Genomic DNA, 19,417 nt, shown 5'->3' with positions numbered 1-19,417 from the left:
AGAGCAGCAGTATTTGAATAATAGCACACACACCACTTGGATTGGTTGACATCTTTGTGAAATACGCAAAAAAGACACATACATGGACAAAAGAAAACTTTTGTTGTTTTTGCTTAATTTACTACTATTTTGAAATCCAGTGACACTGACACAGTTGCCACTGCCACCCCGTCCTGGCTTGGTGAGCAGCTGGCCATTCAATCTATTTCATAAAATACAGTACTAGGAAGTGGACTGCTACACACATGCACCCACAGGTTAAAACTACAGTGATTCAATACTGCAACTGAAAATAGTACTGCCGTAAAAAGAAAAAAATATATATCAAGTGTTCCCCAATTCATAATTCTTTTTTTAAAACAATTAATGCTGTTACAAATGCTACTGATGTGAGGACAAGGCAAGACACAAACAAGTCCTACATCTTCACTGCAGTATAAATATGGAAGAATTTTATACAGTTTACCAACATCTGACACTACGCTTCTCGCTACCCGTTGCAGCTAAGGGAAAAGAGCATCTCTGCTTTAGAAAGACAGATGCTTGAGGTCTGAACTATGGAATGTCACTTAATCATCCTCTGTGCCACTTCCTGAGCGATCCTGAGAAAGAAAGAAAAATTTTAATTATATTTTTACATGGTCATGTTTCCATATTTTGACTTATTTTTTTACATTTTATGCCACTACCCCATACTAAACAAACGGCACACGAGACAATAAATATGAAGACAAGCAGTGAAACAGAATCACCACAAACACTGCAATAGTAAACTTTCCCTACAACAAATCTATGTTGCAGGACAGGCAGAGAAACAGTGACAGATCATCCACAAAGTTTCATGGATAGGTACTGGTTCTAGTTTCAAAAAAATTATTTCCTACTCATAGACGAAACTGGATGTTTTGTCATGAATGGGGAGACTCACTGCTATGTTGCCTTCTTCCTCCTTTTCCCTTCACGCAGCCCTAGAACTGCAGAACTTTTCTAGAAGCTCCTCCTAACAGTGCCGACAAACAAAGGAAAAATAACATCCTGCAGTTACCTCTTCTTGCTCTTCCTCGCTGTCATCATCACTGACTACTGGCTTAGCCCGGGACCCACGGCTCGTACGCCTGCGGCCCTTCATCCGGTCTTGTACTTTTTCTTTTCTACCCAGTTTAATCTTCACTTTGACAGAACGAGCTGTGGAGAGGGAAAGAAAAGGTGGTAAGACAGAAGGAAGGCAGCTTTTCTGTTCTCTCTTTATGCAGCACAGCTGCAATATGACGAAGAGTCCATCTCCATTTTCATGCACTTGCCTCTTTGTGTGTTCCCGGCTCTGGTTCACCACAGCAGAACAGAGGGACAGTAACGCAATGCCATTCTTAATGAATTGCTCTCACCTTATTTGGCACAGCTTGCTCTACTACATCATCTGAACCTCACTATCTTTTCTCTTGAGACCTTACACAGCTATAGCTCAGTGGGCTTTGAAGAATAACCATAAGGCTCTGCATCTCCACATGACAACTTGTTTAGCTTTTTTATTTATGGAAAATCAAGGAGACATCATTTCACCCTCTATCAAGGACAGTGTAGGTGGTGAAAGCATGACAGGACTTTCCTCCGTTCCACAAACAGCATGCAGCCTTGGCTGAATCTACTGTTAGTTCTGCCATGGTTATTACAGGAAGATATTTGAAAGGGGGAGGATCTTTCATATAATCAGTAAAGCCCTGTCTCATTAGCATACACATATGAATCTCTGCGGAGGAAATAGGTAGCACAGTACTCACACTCAGATTCAGATCCTTCCTCTTCTGCTTCCTCTTCCTCTTCACTCTCCTCGCCTTCACTGTCTTCCTCTTTTTCAATTTTCTGCCTCACACTGGTGAAGACAGACTGCAGCACAATTGAGTCCTCATATATCTGCAGGAAACCCCCAAGGGAGCCAGACACAGAGGCCATATTCAGTGCATATAAATTCCACGGTTAAAATTAATACTACCACTACTAATTTATATTTAACCAATACTTAGGTCTTTGGTTAAAACTTGTATCTAATTATACAATTCCAGTCAAAGACTATGCCTTGTGCTTTTGAGTAACAACAACAATAGTGTGCTATCAAGTTGATTCCAACTTATGGCAACCCTTTCCAGTGTTTTCTAATAATAGAACTTAAATGGTGTATCTGAGTGTTCAGGGCACGTCACAGCTCACTGTGATCCTTCTAACAGCCTGTAATATATACCAATATTATTATTCCAATCATACTTCAGATGACAGAAGGGCTGAGATACAAAGGTCTGCCCAATGAGAGCTATGACATTTGAACCAATCTCTTATTGTGTTGGTCTCAAGTAATTTGGGCAACAGACAAGTACAACAGATTATTTTAAATTGTTTTAAACATATGTAATCTAGGTTAACTGAATGACATTCTTATCTTTGGCTATATAGTAGAAAGATAGATGTTTTCCCCACAAAGAGTAAATTGGTATTTCTTGAGCTTTATGGAATTTGTCTACAGGTAAGAAATCCTCATACACGGCGAAGAAGAATTCCTTGCAACGTCAAAACTACCCTCACGTGATCCATAATACGTGTCATTCCAATGTCCAAGACACGTGATACAGCAACTAGTTATCACAATGGCATAGATTCTCCCGTCATGTTCTGACAGGTTTAGCTTGGTTTCTGAAAAAAAGGTTTAGTCAAAGCTTAACGCCACCTAGTAGGACTGAGAAGTGTGCTCTGTCCGTCAGTCCCTGCCTACACATTTGGCATGATCGGGAAATAGTCTTACCAGAGAGCCTTCCAGGTTGAATGTTTGTGCATTCTGACATAGAAGCATAACATCTTTCTCCAGATCATTCAAGCTGCGATACTTATGGTTCCGGATGCGTTCCTAAAGGAGGGGGAGGAGACAAAATGATCAGATGTCTGATCTTGCTTGTTGGCTACCAGCACTTGAAGGTGCTCTACTTTTTCTCCTTGGAACCAGTTCTTATCATCCAACTGCCTGAATCTGTCACTTCAACATTCAGCAATTAAGTAGAAGGAAGATGGCAATTTTAAAAGTTCTTGATAATAGTTTATAAATTAGTTGGCTTATTACAATCTGATTCTAAGCATGCCACAATAAAAAGAAAAGGAAAAAATAGTAAGACGACAGACATAAGACTAACATAGTCTGTTCAGTCCTGTTTTTATTTTCAAGTTACTAGTCCTCAACATTTTGACTAGCTTGCCTATCCATGTTTATTAATGTAACTTTTTTTGTGGTACATTTGACAGCCAGAATGGGTGTGGAGGGAGCTGCCTCCCAACTGACAAGCACGTTCCTGCCTAATGGTCTGGAACTGGTCCTTATCTCCTACATATAAATTATGCTTTTGTTTTCTTATATGCTCATTTGGTGAAAGTTCATGAAGCTAGGCTTGAATTACAGCTTCTTGATAACACAGTTTAGACTCTGATTCACCACGTGTCAGCTGTGCTCAAGAGCCCAAAAGAAGATTGTTGGACAGTTACTGGATATGTTAGAAGCATGATTTGAAATGCTCAATATACAATTTGTTAGGCCATCCATGACAGAACCAAAGAGAAAACACTGATACGTAGAGAGAATAACAGTGGCTGTTATACAGTTTTAACCAAGCAACTTAATGATTACTGGATTTAGTGACTATAATGGAACTTTTAAAATACTTCTCACCTACTGGGAGTCATTCTCAGAAACTGCTAACTGCTTTAATCAGTAAGTGAATGAGCAAACCTTTCTTAATCAAACCTAGGCCTTTTCTCCTGGGAGGAGGCTGCAGAGGGAAACACACACACCTGCTATAGCTCACTGACAACAAAGCTCAAGATCCCATTCATTATTTAGAAATGACTAAACTCAAGCTAGTGTTCTTTTAAGTACATCACAAGAAGAAAGAACTCACTGGAAAAGATTACAATTCTGGGAGCAGAATCAAATATGAGAAGCCGCGGACGTGAATTTGCAAAAGTTGAGCAGGGCTGTTATTGGTAGAACCTTGTGGAGGTCAATCATTCATGAGATCACTATAAGTCAGAAGCAACTTGATGGTATATAACAAAATTTACAACCTCCATATACATGATCAGAGAACAGAATATTAAAAATAACATGAACTGTATAAAACATTATTAGAATGAACTATGTAGTAACTACTCAAAGCACCCCAATAATCCAGATCAGCAGAAATTAAAAGGTAAAGACAGCACTGATCCCTCTTCCAACTGGGATGTGCTGGTATTAAAGTATGAGTGGAGTGCCATGTTCTTCAGACAAGCCTCCTAAGCAACGAGAAATCATTCTTAAAAATAACACGGGACAGTGATGGGCTTGCTGACGACAGATCCACTGCCTTTATGCAAGGGAAAGGGGCACTAAACTTCAGAACTTGTGCATTGTAATCTGGCCTTTCAGAGGAAGGAAGAACACTTCTGCCTCTATGATCACATAGAAAACGAGTGCTGCATTTCTCCAAGTGCTACTGCTATTCTTTCATCTTATGTAGGGTGCAAATTGCAGTGCTGGTGTACCATAATGCAGTTCACTCCTGCTTTGCAGGGCCAATAAAAAACAAATTCTCAGCTGCTGTCCTTTATCACATGGGAAGAGGAGAACAACAACATAACAGCTGAGCTGCTACAAATATTTATATTCATATACGAATATCCCTGCCACAGGTGGAGATGATGAGGGTCCGGCCCCGTGGAGTTAGACCACTCGCTCAGGATGCCACTGCTGCTGCAGCCCCTGCACTCCCTTCCTATTGCTCCGGAGCTCACGGTGGATTAGCCACTCTTCAACCTGGCAGAGAGGCTCTTCCTCCCGCCTCCTGCCAGGCATGGTTAATCCACAGCAAGCTCTGGAGCGATAGCTACAAACATTTTGTCTGGGCAAAAGGAAAGAGCTACCTTTATTTTCTTGAAGTCCACGGGTTTACGGATTAGTTCATAGTACTCAGGAAGCTCTTTGCGGGAAGGAAGTTGGATGAAGACTTCACTAAGCTGGCGTCCACTGCTGCTACAAGACAAGAAAAAGGGAAACGATTAAAAAAAACACTGTCTGCCTCCCTTTGAACAGATCAGCTCACTGTTTCCAATTGCTCTCCTTAGTCGTGTAGTCCTGAGAGATAACAGTGAAAATCAAAGTACTGGCAGGTCAGACTTGAGGAACAAGGAACGGACTGGCTCAGTGGTGGACACTCTGCTTGGATGTCTTCAAAGGGAGACTACTGGGTCGCTCTCAGTCAAGGATGCTTTTATTTGCCAATTTTCTACATAAAGTGGGAGTTGGACTAGGTGGCTTCTTGGAATCTTTCCCAATTTTAAGATTCTGTGCTTCTACAAGATCTGTTATATGAAAAACCTTCAAGGTCATAGACTAAATAATAGCCACCAGAATGGGTTACAACAAAGGAAAGACAAATCAGCACCCTGTTTCAGGATAACACATACTATATAAGATAAACCTACAGCCAAAAGTTGTAGCATGAGAGTGCTCATGACGGGGCTCCAGCTAATCAGCCATGAAAGTCCATTCCATTCTTCCTTAGTTTTTAATTCCCATATAGCCACTATTCCACTGATCACAAGATATTTCATATTTTTTCTATCCATACAGTGCTTTTTTAATTAAGTTGTTTGGGGTTTAATCAAGTCTTTGGGGTTTAATCAACCCTCATGATACCATCCTTCTGAAAACAGACACTGCCGTATCAGCCACAGAAGCAGTCATGCCTGAACATCACAAATACAGGGAACAGCAAGCAGTAAATACAATCTGATTAATTCTGGTTCAAAACCCCAGTTATATTCCTGCTCCCCTTTAGTTGTCTTTCCAAATTTGATTATCTTCAAACACTTCTGTGCTAAAATAACACACCCATCTATCTTTCCCAATCCAGATTCTGCACAGCAGGGAAAATGAAATGCAAATTGGTTTAACTGCATGCAACTAATCTGCAGCAGCCTTTTAATTGGTGGTATCTAACAGTCATCAGGGTCCAGCAAGTTGCATTCCTACTACCATGAAGCACCTTGGAGTAGTAATAATGTAGCAAATCTAGGCAAGAAAGTTAATAGTAACTCTTCTGCTCTGTAAAAATATGTGGATTATACAATAAAAAGTTTTATTTGGGGGGAAGGAATCCCTTTCTTGTGTTACCTGTCCTTATATTTGATCACAGCATCAACAATCTTCTTCATTTTCTTGGTGAGATTGGGCGGATTGGGTGAGAGCTTCTCGGCAGGAGGCCTGCCGCGCTTCTTCTGCTTTTTGCTGTCGTCATCTTTGTCCCGGCTGCGGGTGCTGGTGGTTGGGGTGGAGGAGCTGACATCCACGTCCCTCTTGCGTTTGCGAGAGGATTTCTTCTGCCGCACCTCCTCTTCAATCTCCTCCAGGGTGCCCTCTTCTATGGCCTGCAGACAGGAGTGACGGCCAGTCAGCCAGGTACAATGAACAGCCAGCATGGACGCACTACACAGTGGAATGGTTAAACACAAACGTTCACACACACGCACACACATCCAAGCCATCAACCACAGTGAGGAATGGGGGAGATCTTCATGGCGGCTTCCAAAAAGATACTCCATGTCCCGGGTTCAACGAGCCACAGGTCACAGAAGGCTCCGTCTCTAAGGGTGGGAAACAAAAGCGGGTTCTCTTACCGATGAGCTTTTCTTCTCGTGTTAAACAGGGCCAGCAGACAGAGGAGGGTGGAGAAAGCGTGCAGAGCAGGGCGTGGGGATGCCCCTTCCTGCCAGCTCAGTTGCAAATTCTTCCAAAGCTGCAAAGAGATCTGCGGCTACTAACCACCAGTTAACTGTAAAAATGAATGCTTCAGACTCAACGACAACAGAGGGTTAAAAAGGCAGGCAAACTGCAGGCCATGGATAACAGAAGTAGGAAAACTCACAAATCAAACAGCTAGGCCAAAATCCTTGTGTGCAATATGTGTAAGTGTAGAACCCATGCCAGCTGTGGCAGCGCAGCCTGGCATCCAGGTGGTGACACTTTAGCAGCTGCTAATGAGAGTCCCTGCTTGGATGCTTATTTTAAACCGCTTGGTGATTTAAAATAAGCAACAGGATTTTGGCTCAAATCTTTCCTCACTTTTAAAAAAAAATCATACACGGCCAAAGGATTTCACTTGCACAGCATCCAGAGCAAACTTGTGATTTTCATATTTTCTATAACAACCAACTGGGGAAGGGTTTTTACAAGAATGACCTGCCAACATGATTCTAGCCGTACGTCTGTGCTTATACAGCATGCAGATATTTTAATGTAGTGCTTTAAGCTTACAGCATTGCATAAACAGAGACAATCCCTATCATCAAGTAACTTAATATCTAATTTTTTACAGTTAGAAAGTCTAGCTAAGGATCTAAGAATATAGAATCTTAAGACTTTAGTTGCACAGATTCCTAACTGGCAGCATGCATGATTGTGTGCTTGACATTTTCTCCAGTCTTGCTCCTCTATGTACTTTTCTGGTCTCAGGTGTACTTCTCACATCACACTGCACTAAGTAGTATCTTGTCTCTAAGATGCTTGGGACCCAGGGTTACCTTCCTCTATGAAGCTACGTGTTCAGATAAATAGCATGAGACAGAATTAGCTCTGCAAAGGATACAAAACCAGATGCACGGCATTTTCTTCAGAGAGACCTGCCATTAGATAGGTGGCTTACACATTTAATTAGTTCAAACATCTCTCTAAATATGATTTCTCAGTCACAGCTGTCAGCTATTGGACAAATGTGGAGATCAGTGTATCACTGATGTGATAGAGTATTTTTAAAATTTTACTTAATATAGTAAAGTCTGCATGCTTCCTCTGATCTCATGTGGATAATTCTGCAGATAGAATGTCTTCTAGAAAATCCACAACATTTTGAGAAAATGCTAGCAGCACTGGAACCCTAACAAGACACTGAATTACAATATTCTATAAGGGACTACTGACTCTCCCCTGTATTGGAATGACTGCCCAACTCTAAACAAAGTTGCTTCCATGACACCTAGTCATTATCTCTTCACTCTCCATCAATGATTCCAAATAACATTGCACATTATTAAGTGCCACTGAAATGGCAAATGCTGGAAGTCTTACATGTTCAGTCAAAGCTATCTTCAGATGCAAAAGGATGGGATACATTTGCACAAGGAACTACAAATACACAGAGCTTCTTTTCTTTCTCAGCTCTACCTGTCTGCAAGGAACATGATATGATGTTCCAGACATCAGTTGTGGGAAGCTGGAGTTCCCTTGTCTGCTGTGCCTTCTTAGGAGATAACATCACTTGGGTCTGACACAGACATGTGCCGAGTTCCAGGCCAGATCCGGGCAAAATGTCTAACACCCTTTCCTGAGAGATCCCTAGTTTGATAGTCCCGTAGGATAGGGACATCCTCAGTCAGGCTGATTTCTTCCTGATCGCAGAAGGCAAGGTCCTGACCTGTACTGGCCTGTTGAAAATGCCTAGAGACCATCTTGCTATGTGTTCTTGCAACCAATGGACCCTGATCCTCTGCCTGATTCATTTGCTGTTTGGCCCTGAGGGGCTGCTTCTTTTCCTGAAGTTGCCTAGAGATCATCCGTGTGAGGTCCTGTGTATCATCTCCAGCTGGAGTCAGATTTATCACGAATTAAAACTTGGCTCTTTAGGCAGACCTTCCCTCCAGTCAATTAACTGTCTCGTTCTTTAGTTTCCCATCTTGATAATGTGTATATCTATTAGTTAATTGGTTGTATTATTAAGCTTTTAGTAATTGTAGTTTTATTGTATTTTATCATTTTTTTTGTAAGCCGCCCCGAGTAGACCTTGTCTAGAGGGGTGGGGTATAAATCCAAATAAAGTAAAGTAAAAAGTAAAGTAAAATATATGATTTGTGGTGATTAAATGGAGAAGAAGGGATCTTTTTTGTTACACTGTAGTGTGAACAATTGGGAAACTGCTAACTGCTTTAATCAGTAAGTGAATGAGCAAACCTTTCTTAATCAAACCTAGGCCTTTTTTCCTGGGAGGAGGCTGCAGAGGGAAACACACACACCTGCTATAGCTCACTGACAACAAAGCTCAAGATCCCGTTCATTATTTAGAAATGACTAAACTCAAGCTAGTGTTCTATTAAGTACATCACAAGAAGAAAGAACTCACTGGAAAAGACTACAATTCTGGGAGCTGTTGAATGCAACAACAACAGCAGAATCAAATATGAGAAGCCGTGGCCTTGAATTTGCAAATGTTGAGCAGTGCTGTTATTGGTTGAACCTTGTGGAGGTCAATCATTCATGAGATCACTATAAATCAGAAGCAACTTGATGGTATGTAACAAAATTTACAACCTCCATATACATTATCAGAGAACAGAATATTAAAAATAACATGAACTGTATAAAACAATATTAGAATGAACTACGTAGTAACTACTCGAAGCATCCCAATAATCCAGATTAGAGGAAGGAACAACACTTCTGTCTCTGTGATCACATAGAAAACGAGTGCTGCATTTCTCCAAGTGCTAAGCCGCCCCGAGTAGACCTTGTCTAGAGGGGCGGGAATATAAATCCAAATAAAGTAAAAAGTAAATATATGATTTGTGGTGATTAAATGGAGAAGAAGGGATCTTTTTTGTTACACTATAGTGTGAACAATTGGGAAATGGTTTAAATTCTGAAAATCCTATACTTTATTACATTTCCCCCTCTCAGATGTTAATGCAAGCTTCTCTGAGCATGGAAATGAAGCACAGAAATAAAACTGAAGAAGAGGAGGAAGAGACAGAAATGCTGAAAATGCTGCTGGGCTCCAACAGAAGGGGCCTTGCCCTTGAAAAGCACAGGTCTAAAGCAATAACAGTAAAGTCCAATGGAAAAACCTCCAGGAGCTAAGGACACTTTGTTGTTGCTGTTTTTCGTTGCTGTTCTAGAAATGAACTGGCTCATGGCTGCAAAATGATGAAAGCTTGCCTTACATTTAAAAATATGTAAACGCTATTTCCGTCACTGGGATCCTCAGTGCATTAGCCAATCACTGGCTAACAGGCAGAGTAGAGACATGCTCATGTGTTGCCTGGTCTTTTGACCAATGGATCATGTGGCGTATCTAAATCCTTACCTTCGCTCTTTTACAGGTTTTCTTTCTGTACCATAATTGGGGTGGGGAATGGGGAGAACAGTTGGGAACTGCAGTCCAAAAACATCTGGAACAATTTAATACCATATTACAATCTTCAGAAAGAGGGGCTACAGAAAAATCTAAAACACGCTGCCCCTCTCAATAAACGTATAAGAAGATTATTAATTCATTTTACTAACGTGCATCCTTCAGGGCAAGGAGGCAGGACAAAAAGCATACCCATGAAATAGGGTTCCCTGCCTAACTAAGAAGAGCCCATATGTGTAAAGCAAAATTTAAAGAAACTATCTGCCAGTTTCCAAGGCACTGCATGGGGGTAAGTACTGTATGCCTACAATCACATTTCTTCCCAGGGCTAGAAACCGCATGGATCTTTCCTGCAGAAAGATCTCTCCCGCAGTGGTACACCTTCAGGCTGTACCACTTCCATCAGCCAAAACCCCATTCAGGCTTCAGACATTCATAAGGGCATAGTGTTCTTCATCCTTTGGCGCACTCTCTTTTACACAATTTGTAACATGACTCCGGTTGCAATCAGTTCTTGCCGATTTGTGCAAAAGAGAACCTGCCAGAGAGGAGAAATGTTTATGCGACTGCCCTTGTAAGCCACTTCTGGCCAATACAATTTTATAGAAGCGAACAGCATTTATCAAGCCAATTCTGTACGAAGAGCACACACACATCTTCAAAGGCATACGAGACAGCAGCAATTCTCTCACTACCAAGAGAATGTTTTCAATTTGCTGCTACAGCGACTGTTCACTTGGTGGTCTTAGCAAAAATATATAGATTATACAGGGTTTTTTGGCTTGCACCTGAGCCATCAGAAAGTGCTTTCTCTGTAGTTCTCTTGTCTTCAGCACTCACGTGTCCTGTTATTTTAGCGGCAGGAAGTATGACTTCATATTGTAGTTCAGAGAATCACCATCTTTTCCATCAAACCTAGTCCAATGGGAAATTTTCTCCTTTCTACAAAAGCTTATAAAGCAATCAGTCTATACCTGGCTGCAATTAATACAGCTATTCTGCAATTTTTAAGGGGGAAAAAATCAACTTATGCAAGTCATCATGAATAAAAGCAAATAAATCATGTCCTATAAACGGAGCAGAAGCAATAACCTTGTTTGGCAGGCCATTCTAGTATTTTTTTAAAAATCACTTTCTGTCTTTTTCTTTCTTTCTTTTTTGAGACACCAGACAGTCTTGATTTGAACTCACCTCAAGCAGACCTGGCACAGACATTTGCCATGACATTATACAATTTTTCTGCACTATCCATAAATATTGGTGCATAAGCCTGAAGAAGTGCTGATTGCTCAAAACTTTTTAGTGGTCTAAATAAAGGTATTGCCTACTCTGACATTTGTGCAATCCTGAGGACCTTTCCCTGATTTTCCCTGGATTTTTCCAGACAACTTTTGCTATCCTTTGCCAAAACATCTAACTTCTGAAACACTTTGTGTAGAAGCAAAAAGGCAGGGCTGTTTTCTACCTGCCATCCTCAAACATGGTGTAAAACAGAAAATTTTGTCTTACCTTCTTTGTTTTTACTTGTTAGAAAGGTAGCAATCCAGACACAGGGCGCATCCCCTGCCAGCCAGCAGGGGGCATATGTTGAAGAAAACGTCTTTGTACTGCACTCAAAATCACCACCTCTTTATAGACAACCAGTCATTCCTAGCCTACCAAATACGGATACCACACAACAAGCACACTGAACAATCAGATGACCACCACAAAATGTATGCATTTCTAGACTAATTCTGCTTCTTAAACAAGCAGAATTAATATTTACAATTAAAAGCAAATTTGCTGTCTTTCTGCTGCTAGTGGTCTAGTTGCTGGGATGGACACAAAAGGTCCCATGATACGAAAACTAATCAACACCCAGGCAATTTCTGACAAAGTTCATAAGAGCAAAATTTCTAAAATACTCCTTGAAAATACCCTTCTAGGGAATAGCCAGTGGCACTTCACACTGGACATGCCTGTAAGACAGAAGTCTGTTGAAATAATCAGCACCCTGAGTTTTGTATACTGATATTCTTCTTTTTGTTGGTAAGCTAATTTTGGTTATCTCTGGAACAGAGGCACTGCCTGGATAGCTCAGTGGTTTAAGCTTCTGGCTGAGGCACCAGAGGTTGGGAGTTCAATACCCCACTGGGCCTCCTGGGAGAAGAGCCAGCCTGTGTAGCCTTGGGCAAGCTGCACCAGGGTGCCCGTAGAAGAATGGAATGATAAACTACTTCTTTGTATTCTTCAGCTAGAAAACCCCTAGAAAAGGGTTGCCATAAATCAGAATTAACTTGATAGCACATGGTTATTATTACTAGATCAGAGGCATCTAGAACTGTTTATCCATGTACTGGTAGGTCACAAACAACCCTGTAGAACATACTTTGGTCGCACACTTGCCAAGTTATAGGCAAGTATGTAATTTCAATGCTCACAAATGGATGGCCTGATAAAACGTATGTTTTAATACAGTGGTGCCTCGCTAGACGATTGCCTTGTGGGAGGAAAAACCTGCAAGACGATTGGTTTTTGCAATCACTATGGTGCCTCGCAAAACATTTCTTTCTACGCCCGTGCTTCGCAAGACTTTTTAAAAGACCAATGCTTCGCAAGACTTTTTTTTTCTTGGACCGATGCTTCTCAAGAGTTTTTTTTTTTGAGACCAATGCATAGGGAACCTCACAAGACGATTTTTTCACAAGACGACGATTTTCGCGGAACGAATTAAAATTGTCTTGCGAGGCACCACTGTAATCTATTCTGTTCAAAAGCAGTTAAATTGCACACCCAGAGATTGTGGAAGTGAACTTAATCTTGTAATGAGACAGGCAACTTCTCTCAGCCTGAAAGCACAGACAATTATAAGGATTTCAGGAGATTGGAGTCCAAAAAATCTGGAAGGCAACGACTTGTCTACTACCATTCTGTAAGGTCTGCTCAAGACTATCCATTGAGAACTGCTAGATGTTTTTGGATTTTTGCCTTCTTCAGCAAGCAGGACTTCAGACTCCTTGTTCACAAAGTATTATTCACACAAGAAACACATAGCCACAGAGCAAAGTGGCCATGAGACTTTAAAAGTCAGAACTCCCAAAAAAATCTCTTCTGAAGAGAATAAAAACTCAAATTTAAAGCATCAAAGTTGCTGGAAATATCCTCAGCAGTTTCAGACTAATTCAAAGCTCAAATTGTGACCAAATTTGAAATAATCGATACCAGATGACCAAACTGCTTATACATGTTCAATCCATGATATATTAGGTCCTATCCCAGTCATTTACAAACATACAAATATGTTTTGCTTCTTGATCAGACTGGGCATTTTTAATATACTGGTAAGCGAGTTTGTGAATGTCCCCAATGCCTAACAACACAATTAATTCTGCCAGTATCTTGGTGAAACGTCCAGAGTGAAGTAGCCAAGTCAAAAAGCAGCACACAGCCTTATAATTGGCTCTAAATTAAGTCAGATACATGGCCTTTCTAGTCTCGTTTTCTATCTTCAACGGCAGCAACTCTTTGAAGTCTCAGGCAGAAGGAAGCCCTAGCCCATGGTCCACCTCTGATTCTTCAATTCAACTGAACCCAAGTCCCTTCACATTCAGAATATGTGCTCCCTCACAGAACTTCATTTCCTCTCCCAAAGAGCATATTTCAAGGGTGAGAGGCAAAAGGATCCAACTTGAAAGTGACTTGTAAAATATGTAGTTTCATATAACGTCTCTACTTCTGGCAGGTACAAGAAGACGCTGTTTTCTACTGAGTCAGACCATTGGTCTGTGCACGTCTGAGGTCCTTATAACTAGCCCCTCTCCAAGGGCACAGGCAAAGCAGCATATAAATGCAGACATGGTTGAAGTCTTTGGTGAAAACGATATCTCCTGAAGACAGACATAAAAGCATTATGAGTCCCCTTCTCAGAGAACACCTCCTGATGAATTCTACAAAGTTCTTCAGAAACACAGAAAAGGGGTTATTCTTACAGGAAAAACAAAACAAAACAACAACCCAGAAATGGCAGCAAAAGGGATTGTCATAAAGCTTCTGAACCAAAAGTGGTTCTCCAAGAGTATATGATGCTTGTACAACAATGTCAAGGTGAGAAGTTGGAGCTTCCTTTGATGACTCTTTCTTCAAGTCTTTAAAAGAACCTGACATTCTCAGAAACATTACAAACATCTTAGGATGTTTCTAATGCTAGATGTGAACTTAACAATTACAGTTATTGGCTCTATAGACATTTTTAAGAACAAATACAATTTTTGTGTGCTCTTGGTCCACAAGATGTCTTCCCTCAGGTAGAACACAGAGTCTATAATAAGGAATGCAGCAGTTTCATAAGTTTCAAGAGGAACAGACTGTGACCGTGAGTAGGACAGCTTGTTTGGTTTTCTGCCTATGGAGCTGTAAGAAATGTTTAACGTGAGATGCCCTTGGAAAGAAGGATATGAAGAAGAAATTCAGATACCAAACTTCATAACAGTGGCTTCTGGCTCCAGGACTGTGTATCTGATCTGCAGCAAAATCTTTGGGAAGGCTGAGTGGGGAAAATACACCTCCTCTCCTCTTCTGTGCAATTCTTTATCTCAAATCACTAGAGAAAACATATCACTGAGAAAACATATTGTTGTGCACATGACAATGATCCTACTTCATCTGGTAACAGACCACTAACTAAGTCTGGATCTTTTTCTTGCCATGCCAGAGACATGACTGGTTTCAGCTGGAAGGGTGAGATTTCCTAGCATAGCTTAACTAGCTGGCTTTCTGCCCTGCAAAATCTGCCTTCTACTGGCTAGAGAAGGAGAGCGCCCCGTCTTTGGATCACTGCCCAGCAACAAGTAGGATGAAAAGTTTGCTGGGAAAGCAAGAAGAGGGTACACTCAGCTGCACAGCAAGTAGGCTTTCTGCATCTGAAATGTTTGACATCTGTCAAGGAGATCAATTGAATTTCAGTTTAGCAACGTGGTTCCACACAGCTGAGTTGCTAATACCCAACAGAAGTTTTGAATGGTGCAGTAGATGCATAGGTTTAAAAAGCTCACTGATTTTAAACACGTAGAAGAGGTTAGATTACCAGCTTCATACTGACATACCATGTCTCCGGTGACTGCATTACCACATTGTACCTGTGACTATTCCTCTTAAAAAAATTTCCAGAGTAGGTACTTGTTAGCACAAATTCACATGGCCATCAAAACTTCTGATATTGGGTATTTCCTCAACATTCAGACACACAGACGGACAACACAGACACAGGTAGAAATAAAATTTTAGAAAATCATTGGAGAACGATGCTGTACCATGTATACCTTGAGCCACTGCTTCTCAGTCAGCGAGTCACTATAGTCCACTTCTTTACGGTGACGGGAACCTCGACCAAACATCTTCTCTTCTTCTTCCTCACATGTTAGTCTTTCCACTTCAGCATCATCTTTAATGATCCAAGAGGGCAACTCATCCTCTTCCATTAGACGTGGCTTTCGCTTTGGATTGCGGGCCTCTTCTCGCCTGCGATCCAAGTCCATACGCTGTAAAGAGAAGAGTCAGCGGTGAAGGCCCCAAACAGGACCGCACAGGACTCGTTTTGATTAGGAACTCTGAGGCACAGGCCTGGCACTGCTGTGGCGCTGCCGCTGGGGCGGGGAAGGATCACTTTCTATAGTCATGATGTCTCAGTCAAAATTAACAGGGAGTCATCTGTGTTTGTATGACAATAAAATTGTGCTTGGTAATTTATTGGGCAGACTGCTAGGACAGTAACAGGTAGCAAAATAAAGTGCAGAGCCTTAATTGTTTTGCGAACAGTCAGCTTTCTACAGCAGGGGTGAGCAAAATAATCCCAAATAGATAAGGAAAAAAGGCAAAGCGTCTAGGACAGAGGCAGCTGGTCAGGCAGCATTAAATGGAGGGAACCTGAAGCTTCTCTAGGGTATAACAGCTGGCCACTTCAGACCATTTTTTTTGTCTCCTCAGCCTATTTCAGAAGAGGCTGGAACACTTTCCCCCAAAACCAGTTAAGGCCGTAAGTCACTGAAGAAAAGCCTCCTAGGGGCTAAAACAAGTTTTGGGAGGGCATGAAAACAGACCAATTATGCCCCCCAGAGGTTTGTGGACAGTGCTGCTGATCAAATCTGGAGGTGGTAGTGGGGAAATGCAGCCATCAAATGTATCGGTGGAGGCTGATGCACCCTGTCCAACCTTAGGAAGTTGCCTATCCCTGCTCTACAGTAACTAATCAGGGAACTGGAAAAATACCAAAGTACTAGCATAGAACAACTAGAGTGGGGGGAGGCAAAAACATAATGTGTATCTTTGGCCCTCACTGATTTCCATACAGGCCAGGTCACAGTAGAAAAAAGCTGTGAATTCCCATGAAACTCTCCTATCCTGTGAAAATGTATGAGATGGGGGAGAATGTTGCAGGCCTCTGCGGATTGCCTAGAGCAGCCACTCTCAGTTGGAGCCATCTGGTTTTTTTTTGGGGGGGGGGGGAGAAGACTTCATACAAGTTCTTTACATCTTTTTGGACTATTGCCAGAAAAATGAAACAATGAAAAAGAGTTAAATAAAAAGAATAGGACAAGAAAAAAGAAAGATACCACGAAAGTATCGAAATAAAAATGCAAGTTATCACCATGCTCAGCTCTACAAAACATGATGCTTTATACCATGAGAAGATACAATAAACCACAATACACTATGCACAAAAAACTGTCTTTCAGGCGTTGGTGTGCAACTTGTCTTCCTCCAAATGTGACTATATCCACCATAATCCCTGACACTGGATTTGCTCACTAAAACATAAGAGGGTTGAAGTCTCAAACATTTGCTGCTGGAAATAGGACAGGTTAGACTCCTAAATGCACCTGGGAAAAAGTATTCTTGATTTTAATGACAATTATTTCCATGTTGAGAGTGTCCGAAGGCCAGAACACAGAAAGGTTATAGGAAGTGTACACTTTTAAGTGGAATAATACAGCCTGTAAAGACTCGGGCCCTCTTAAGAATATGAATCAGAACAGAGACAAAATCACATTCAAATGTGCCACCCCAAAATTATTAGGATTATAGACCATTATATACACATTCATCCTGTATAAATAGGGGTATTTATACAGGATGCACCATCCCTTCCTCTAGAGTGCGCAGCAACACAAAAAGGAGGAGGATGAAGCTTTTCCCCTGAATGTTTCTTTTTCTCCCCTCCTCTGATGATCCTTGGGAAACGTAGGAAAATGGGAGAGAGAATGGGAACCTTCCCCTCCCATCAGGTTATGAGAAGGAAAGCAAAAAGTGTCTACAACTAACCACTAGCAGGGCAGACATCATAGTCATGAGAGTAATGTATGTAGCCTAGAACCACATGATTTGCAGGATGTTACCGTATCTGCCTGGAGTCTTACGGTAGGAAATTGGTTTATGTATTAAATTAAAAAACAGATATAAACAGTCTTGGCTAGGAAGCTTGTTTAATCTTGCCACTCTATTGAGTTCTGCCTGGTTGTTTTCACTCAGGTGATTCCTTCCCTCTCAACCTCCCTTTCCACAATGGAAGGCCCAGGTCAGAACCCTCTATCTCCCAAACACTACAGATCTGCAGCAAATCTTTTCCCAGGTGCTGATTTTAATGAAGCCTGCATGGAGCTGTGGGCATCCTGCTTAATAGCCAGTGAGAGCCTCCACCCCAAGCAACAGCAACAGCCTGATGAACAAGCATGAAAGCCTTCCTTTAAAGGCAAGATCAGGTTGAAATCTGGACAGGTCTCCCTCTGTGTCTTCTTTCTCCTTCTCACTTGCACAGGCATTCACACATGCATGCATGTGCTTGACACTTTTTCCCTACTGGCAGAAGCCTTCTTCTTGCTCTGGGTTTCAGATCCAGAATCATGTTTTCACTCAACATTCCTTAAGAATTCCTTAAAATAAAGTGGAATCCAGGAAAATAAAGCTGACCTGTTGGACATACAAGAAGCATTCTCACCATAAAAAGGTCAAATTCTTCTTCGTGTCGGGCAATCATCTGGTTTACTGTTTCATCATCAGGAACTTCATCTTCCTCCTGCAAGATTCCAAAATGACGCTATTTGATGCGTGTGTGTGCGTGTCTTAAGATACAATCTGGCTCATGTGCTTGGGCTCTAGATCAAATGTGGTTTTACCATCTCACGTTTGATTTCGGTTACTTAATGTGAAGATGGGTTAGGTGGTCTCAGTGGACAGGGATCCACATGGCAGACGCTCACTATCCAAGCTGGCAACCTTGCTGACCATCTTAAACAGTGAGGCTCAAGACTGGGCGGGCACAGCGACTGAATGACCCCTCTCACCTTTAAAGGTGGCTCCTCCAAGTCGGAGTTGAGGCACAGGGTGGAGGCAGTGTGGGGAAAGCTTGCGCTGCCACTGCCGCTGCCCGTGCTGTATCTGGTCTGTGGATAGACAGAGGACTTCAGTCTCCAGGGCTGTGGATCCAGCACCTTTCACTGACACTCAGATTCACTTCCTAGGACGACAAGGGTTCCTCCCATCTCCTTCCAGCCCACAGTCCCTCAGCCTCACGATCACACACAGAGCAGGAAGCGAGACAATCCATGCAGCCACTCCTGGCTGCATGGTTTGATGGAGAAGGCAAACCTGCCACCGCCTCTTACCTCATCTTGCTCCTCATGCTCCAAGATAGCCTGGAGGAAAGCTCTCCTTTCATGGCTGGAGGACTTCTGGTCAAACATGCCAGCTTGGATCACCTTCTGGTCTACGTTCAGCTTGTACTTGGCTGCTGCGAGGATCTTCTCTTCCACACTGTTCACAGTGCAGAGGCGCAGCACGCGGACCTCATTCTGCTGCCCAATGCGGTGCGCTCGGTCCTGTGCCTGCAGGTCCTGGAGGGGGAAGAAGAGGATCCTTTCACTGTTCAGAAAGTGATTTAGCCTGGCTTGTTTTTACTTTTCAGTAGGGCACACTGAAAGGATTTAAACCACAGCGATTCAGTGGATTAAGATGGATTTACACTGGACATGCATCACTACTTAGAAAGTATCCTATGCCTGGATTCAGAGGACCTTAGAAAGGAAATCATAACTGGCTCTGTGGTATCTACTGATGAAATACCTCTGTACCCGCAGTCTTCACGTTTTTCAGAACCAGGGCCCACCTCTTGTTCAACCATGTGTTTAGGGATCTACCTTCTTAATCTAATTCCATGTGTCTCTATGGTAAGTATTACTGCTGTTGCAACA

The 19,417-nt window shown here is 41.9% G+C and overlaps 1 protein-coding gene across 11 annotated transcripts in view; it reads right to left on the bottom strand.

Moving 5' to 3' along the window:
• Positions 1 to 98: 98 nt before the first annotated feature.
• Positions 99 to 19,417, bottom strand: part of SMARCA4 (SWI/SNF related BAF chromatin remodeling complex subunit ATPase 4) — a 90,548-nt gene continuing 71,229 nt past the window's right edge. For 3 of the 11 annotated variants that reach the window (XM_020791678.3, XM_020791681.3, XM_020791679.3), the window contains exons 27-36: positions 18,833 to 19,060; positions 18,512 to 18,610; positions 18,166 to 18,243; positions 15,485 to 15,712; positions 6,188 to 6,441; positions 4,936 to 5,044; positions 2,792 to 2,893; positions 1,779 to 1,911; positions 1,046 to 1,185; positions 99 to 602 (exon numbers count right to left, since the gene is read on the bottom strand). In XM_020791678.3, coding sequence (XP_020647337.3) covers positions 570 to 602; positions 1,046 to 1,185; positions 1,779 to 1,911; positions 2,792 to 2,893; positions 4,936 to 5,044; positions 6,188 to 6,441; positions 15,485 to 15,712; positions 18,166 to 18,243; positions 18,512 to 18,610; positions 18,833 to 19,060 — 1,404 coding nt within the window. In that variant the 3' untranslated portion in view covers positions 99 to 569. Of the gene's footprint in view, positions 603 to 1,045; positions 1,186 to 1,778; positions 1,912 to 2,791; positions 2,894 to 4,935; positions 5,045 to 6,187; positions 9,807 to 15,484; positions 15,713 to 18,165; positions 18,244 to 18,511; positions 18,611 to 18,832; positions 19,061 to 19,417 lie in introns of those variants that run through there. The other 8 variants (XM_020791680.3, XM_020791682.3, XM_078386623.1 and 5 more) reach the window with 8 other exon arrangements.

The sequence above is a fragment of the Pogona vitticeps genome, chromosome 2, assembly GCF_051106095.1.
Source record: "Pogona vitticeps strain Pit_001003342236 chromosome 2, PviZW2.1, whole genome shotgun sequence".
Taxonomy (NCBI): domain Eukaryota; kingdom Metazoa; phylum Chordata; class Lepidosauria; order Squamata; family Agamidae; genus Pogona; species Pogona vitticeps.
This window is presented reverse-complemented; position numbering and strand designations above follow the sequence as displayed.